The sequence below is a fragment of the Lycium ferocissimum genome, chromosome 7 (genome assembly GCF_029784015.1).
Source record: "Lycium ferocissimum isolate CSIRO_LF1 chromosome 7, AGI_CSIRO_Lferr_CH_V1, whole genome shotgun sequence".
Lineage (NCBI taxonomy): Eukaryota > Viridiplantae > Streptophyta > Magnoliopsida > Solanales > Solanaceae > Lycium > Lycium ferocissimum.
In genome coordinates, this window is record NC_081348.1 from 44,558,523 (window position 1) to 44,564,482 (window position 5,960).

At 35.4% G+C, this 5,960-nt stretch overlaps 1 protein-coding gene and 1 pseudogene across 1 annotated transcript; both read right to left on the bottom strand.

Moving 5' to 3' along the window:
- Positions 1-1,405: 1,405 nt before the first annotated feature.
- LOC132062252 (auxin-responsive protein SAUR68-like) lies at positions 1,406-1,919 on the bottom strand (annotated as a pseudogene).
- A 1,813-nt stretch (positions 1,920-3,732) lies between these two features.
- On the bottom strand, positions 3,733-4,173 carry LOC132065298 (auxin-responsive protein SAUR68-like). The gene has a single exon (XM_059458618.1). The coding sequence runs from the start codon at positions 4,171-4,173 to the stop codon at positions 3,733-3,735; it is 441 nt and encodes a 146-aa protein (XP_059314601.1).
- Between the last annotated feature and the right edge of the window lie 1,787 nt (positions 4,174-5,960).

Below are 5,960 nucleotides of genomic sequence, written 5' to 3' on the forward strand. Positions count from 1 at the left end.
CAAACCCCAAAGAAGGGTCGGGTCCCACTCCCCATCAAAGGGGGAAAATAAGTTCCATGAGAAACAATGTGGCCAAGCTTTGTTCTTCAACAAATTAATAATCTGATTACTTTGACAAACATGGAGAAGGTAACTCCATGTGGAAGCTCGTATGCCATTGTATCTCACCACTAAACATTTAAATATGAAGCTTGCCATAAACTTATATTCTTTGTTTTGAGGAAAATACAACTCTCCAAAAGTGCCCAAAGCTTTCATTTTCTGTGCATTTCTCAAAGTTCTATGTTCTTTGTTTGCAGTCATCATTTTAGTGACAAAACTATCAACATTGGTTTTCATTAGATAACATCTATACTCTAAACTGGAATATTACAAAAAACCAAATCAGAGTCTCCTCATCTTCTTGAGTAACTGATTCTGAGAAGGAGCCAAGGAGCAGTACTTTAGAATCACAACTAGTTACAATAATAATAGCTTTAGTGCTGCTTAACATCTTGACATTATAAGAAGAAAAGGTATACAAAAACTGCAAAAGTATATGCCTGTATGGTAATTGTTCTGTGATGTTGAGGCAAGCAGTGTCAGACATGGTTCGTCAAATTTTATATATTCAAAACTAAAATATAGTTTAAAAATATAAAATGACAGTCAATGAAACAAGTCGTCTTGTTCATTTGTTGGTGAAGTGCTTCATATCTTGAGGAAGATCACGCAGTTCAAAACCAGCTTAATGCAGTCCGTGCTAAAATTACAAATATGTAGCTGACTAAGTAAAAAGGTAATAAAGTTTTATAGGCTGAGGAGAAGTTATAGGATATTTTACATGGTTAAACACAAAGAAGTCACTAATTAGACTCAAGAACATCAGTACCTAAAAGAAAATGTATGATAGTCTTCATCACTAAATGCATGAACATGATTGTCTTGTCACCAGAAAGTAAAATCCAAGTGGTGCTGGGAGTAGCTATGTTATATGACCAAGTCAACAATTGAGATTTGTCGTTACTATCCAAATTATTGTCGTAATCTGCAACTTCCTTTATGATCTAGAATGAGATTAACTGCTGTGTCAGGGGAACACTTATGATTTCACTTCATTTAAACTCTTTAGAATTAATTTTCATGTCATTAACACTTGCGTCGCATGATTTATGTATCTACTAGTTTGGATTGACAAAGTTGACTACTCAGATAAAAATAAGTGTACCCAGTATATAATGCCAACCCAATATGAGAGAATTGCTAGAAGTTTTCCAATAACCAAATTGAGAATTGAAAGATTTAAATCTATATATACACACTTTCAATTGCCTACTTTTCATCTTCTATACAATATATTTTGCGCTATCATTTCCTAAAGATAATGATCATGACTTAATAAACAAGGAGCTGTTGGTTCCCCAATTCAAAGAAGAAGTAAACAGCAACTTGAATTAATAAATGATAGGAGCAATGCTTTATGAAGATCTCCGACAGCTGCACCTTTCTTTGATCAGTGAAAGGATGTAGTCCATGAAGGTTGAATCACCCGGCAATGTAATAGGGCCGCCACTTGGCATACCAAACTCTTCTTCAGATATGTTCAAAAGTTGCAAAATGAGCTCACATTTTCCAGATAAGACAGTGGAATCACAAAGCGCCTTTGATCAGTTGTATACACTACAAACTGGCCTTTTCCAGCCACAAATGATGAAGATGTACTACAACTGTCTGAATCATTTCCATTTCTTGGAAGTGAAATCCTTTTCCTCTGCATGGCTGCAAACTTCTGCCATTTCCTGGCCATCTTGATGAGTTTCTTAGCACTGAACATTCTTCTTTTTCTGTGGAAGGCTGGAAACAAAAAAGTGAAGTAGATGTCTAGAGACGTTTGATAGCTAAATAGATAATGCTTCTGGTTGATGATGAAAAGGCTTATTGAATGGGGATTATTTATAAAAGAGGTGGAGAAGGCTTTGAATTGGTCCTAAATTTTTGCCTCTTACCAACCGAAGGCAAAAGCCATGTGCTGATGCCTTTTAGTCATGTTGATATGGGGCCTTAAATTTGTGGTTGAAGCTTCATGGAAGATGATAATATGCTTCTTCCTTTCTTGACTTTTTTTCGACAACTGAATAAACATATTAAAAGTGGTAAGTAGGATTGAAAAACTGCAGGTCCTCTTGGTATTCCACAACTATGGCCTAACATTTTAAGTTCTTGTCAAAAAGTTAGAAGACAATACCATGTGATACTTCATATGGTATTGTCTAGATTTCATGATCGAACATCAATGTGCTTTACGACTTACCGGCCACTCACCTAATGTATATACTCCCACAGTCCCAGTCAAACATGTTTATAAAAGCACAGTTCTCCACATAAACTAAAATATCTTTGCCTCTTCTTTGGTTTCATTATCAGCAGAGTTTAATCATATAAAAGTTCTAGCTATGAAAAACAGAACCCGTTGGATATTGCCTATCTAAGTCCTTTGTAGTATTTAGGAAAACTGACTCCTAGACTGACAAAGAACAATCTCCGTTGGTGTTTATTCAAAATTTATATTTTACAAGTTAGTCTTGTTTACTTCTACACACTTAAAATTAATGTTGTAAATATATGTATAAAATTAGTAACAGTATGGAGATCCCGTTTAGTCTCTTTTCTCCTGTTTGTGTGCAGAAATACCAGAATATGTTTTCAACTAGAAGAAATGTAAATGGCTATTGTACGATGATTCATATTTTAAAGATTTCAATGTTCGTGGAAACAAATATATGCTAGTATTTTAATAACTTGCAACAGTCATGCTTCCAGGACATAAACTACATTTTCTCAACATTTGACAATTTCCCCTCCTTCAAACTAGTTTCTGTAGTTAAATGCTTATTTCACAAAAGTACCCAATTGAACAAATGTTTAGTAACTTAGAACCCTACATGTAGTTCATAATTTATTTGAAATTGAGGCTTTCTGTACTCTTCATTTCCATCCATATATGCATATTGTAGAACTATGGTCTTGTGAGTCTACAGAAGGGTACCATTCCAAGCTATTATACTTGATTTCATTACTGAGTCCAATTCACTAAGACCACTTGTTCCTGCCATATAGTTTGTCAGACAATGGGTCCAGACAGGGTTATGAGCTTACTAAAGTTGCACGTGAAATGTCTTGATATAATTAAGGCATTCATGTTTTATGGCATGAGGAAGAATTAAGGGGTTCATCTATATTCTTAAACACAAGAAGCAGTGGCTAACTGGATTAAACAGTATTGTGCCTGAAAGATGATGCATGACAGTCTTCACCACTATGTATTTGAATATGAATGACCTATTACCAGAAATCAAATCCATGTGATGATGGGGTATGATTCACAGTGAACCATTGAGCATTTTTGTTACATTCCAAATTATTGTATCCTTGTAATATAACTCGCTTTTCAATTGAAATCTTCATAGTTGATTTTCATATAACTAAGACTTGTCTGGGCATGATTTGTGTATCTGTAAGTTTTGATCGACGAAGTTGACTACTCGGATAAAACAAGTTTTTTTTCCCTATATATAGTGCCATCACAAGATGAGAATGCTAGAAGATTTTAATCACCAATTGAGAAATGAAAGATTTCAATCTGGTTAAATTTTATATAAATCTTGATTCCATTTGTATACACACTTTCAACTACCTACTTTTAATCTGATAATCTATTTTGAGCTATCATTTACTAAAGATAATGAACATGACTCAACAAACAAGGAGTTGCTGGTTTCTCCATTCTTGGTGCAGTGAAGAAGTTGAAGAGCAACTTGAACTAAGCAAGAGGATCAATGCTTTGTGAAGATCTTCAGCAGTTGCACCTTTCTTGATTAGTGAAACAAGGTACTCCATGAAGGCTGAATCACACAGTAATTTAATAGGACCGCCACTTGGCAGACCAAACTCTTCTTCAGACATATTTAAAAGTTGCAAAATGAGCTCATTTTCTAGATAAGCCAATGGAATCACAAAGCGCTTTTGATCAGTTGTATACACTACAAACTGGCCTTTTCCGGCCATAAATGATGAAGATGTACTACAACTGTCTGCATCGTTTCTATTTCTTGGAAGTGAAATCCTCTTCCTCTGCATGGCTGCAAACTTCTGCCATTTCCTAGCCATCTTGATAAGTTTCTTAGCACTTAGCATTGTTTTTTCTCTTGAAGACTGGAAACAAGAAAGTTAGAGACGCTTGATAGGTGAATAGATAATGCTTGTGGTTGATGAGGAAAAGGCTTATAGAAGGGGGATTATTTATATACCAGGGGCTGGAGAAGGATTTGAGTTGAAGTTTTCCACTAACCGATTAGGCAAATCCATCTGCTGTTGTCTGTTGGTCATGCTGATATGGGGCTCTTAAATTTGTGGATGAAGCTAAGATTGAATGTATGCGGCCTTTCAAAACGTTTGATTACTTGCTGTCTGGTTGATGATTGATGTGGCTCATGGAAGAAGTTTATTGAGATTCTAGCTAAAGTTGCCACACTCAGTTAGTTAGGCAAAGCAAAATCATGTGTTGCTGTTTAATGTGGGACCTTTGGAATTGTGGACATGGCTGGTTGTCTAGTTTTAGGCAAAAAAGTTGATGCATTTCTTTCATTTAAATTTCTGTGTGGAGTAACAACAAATAGAGCTAAAGTTTCTTATTTGTCAAATTTCACCCTTCTTATGACTTGTCTCTATTCTAGATCTGTGTCACCATTACTTTAAACCAGCTGGTCCATAACTAAATTCACCAACTACATCCATTCAATAATAAGGAGGTCCTTGCCACAAGTCATGTGAAGCTCTGTGGCCTAGCTTGTTTTCAACAAATATATAATCTGAATACTTTGACAAAATAGAAGGAAAAACCATGTGGAAGTCCAATAGTGCATTTCCCAAGTTCGATGCTCATAGCTTGCAGTCATCACTTAGAGTGATAAAAGTATTATCTCTGGACAATGGGAATCAAGATGACCCTGCAAATTCTGGCTTATGTTCAACAACTCAGGCAGGAAATGCTTAAAAGCGGCTAACAATGTTAGCTCAAGCTGAGAATGAGTTTAGCTTTGATCATCCAATGGATGGTCTCAAAATACAGTGCAAGAGGAAGCTTTTGTTGATCTTAGTACCTCCTTGACAATATCACGAATAGGGTCATAGTGGAAATTCTTCTACACAAAATAATCTGTAAAGCAACCAAATCAAGTTTTTAAATGGACGAGTACAAGTACATCAGGATGAAGACAAGCAAATAAAAAAGTAGAGTTAAGAATGCAAGCTATAAGAAGGATTTTCACTTGTTCTCTTGATATAAGATTGTTCAATGCAAGAAGGATTGTTTTCTTTGTATGTCATAATTTATGCCTTTATAGAGTCCTAAAGACTTTTGTTCCATCCTATTCCTCCATCTTCTGATGACAAAGCTTTCAGTTTCTATATGGATCCTTAGTCTAATCAGTCTCTTCTTCATTCATCTTTTCTACCAATACGTAAATGGAATTTGAATTCTGATAAAATATGTATGACTTTTTATTCATGTATTTCCTCATACCATGAGTTGCTGCCTGCTTGGTCATGTAGATAGGGAACCTTTAAATGGTGACCATGGCTTGTGCTATGTAAACCACAACTTGAAGTTATAGAGGGACACAGAAAGATTAGTTTTCCTATCTAGATGTCTTGTGAGTCTACAGAAGTGCACCATTCCAAGCAATAATACTTGATTTCATTACTTAGTCCAGCTAACTAAGACCAATTGTTTTTGCCAGTTGGCTTGTCTGACAATCGGTCCAGACATGGCTATGAGCTTACTATAGTTGCAAATGCAATATCATGATATGTTGGTATTGATTTGGTTTTATAAGATGAGGAACCCTTGAAGGGTTCATATTTGAATATGAATGATCTATTACAAGAAACTAAAATCCAAGTGATGATGGGGTAAGATGGTG

Excerpts from the sequence above, each read along its gene's own strand:
- LOC132065298 (XM_059458618.1), bottom strand. The coding sequence starts at position 4,173 with ATGCTAAGTGCTAAGAAACTTATCAAGATGGCTAGGAAATGGCAGAAG.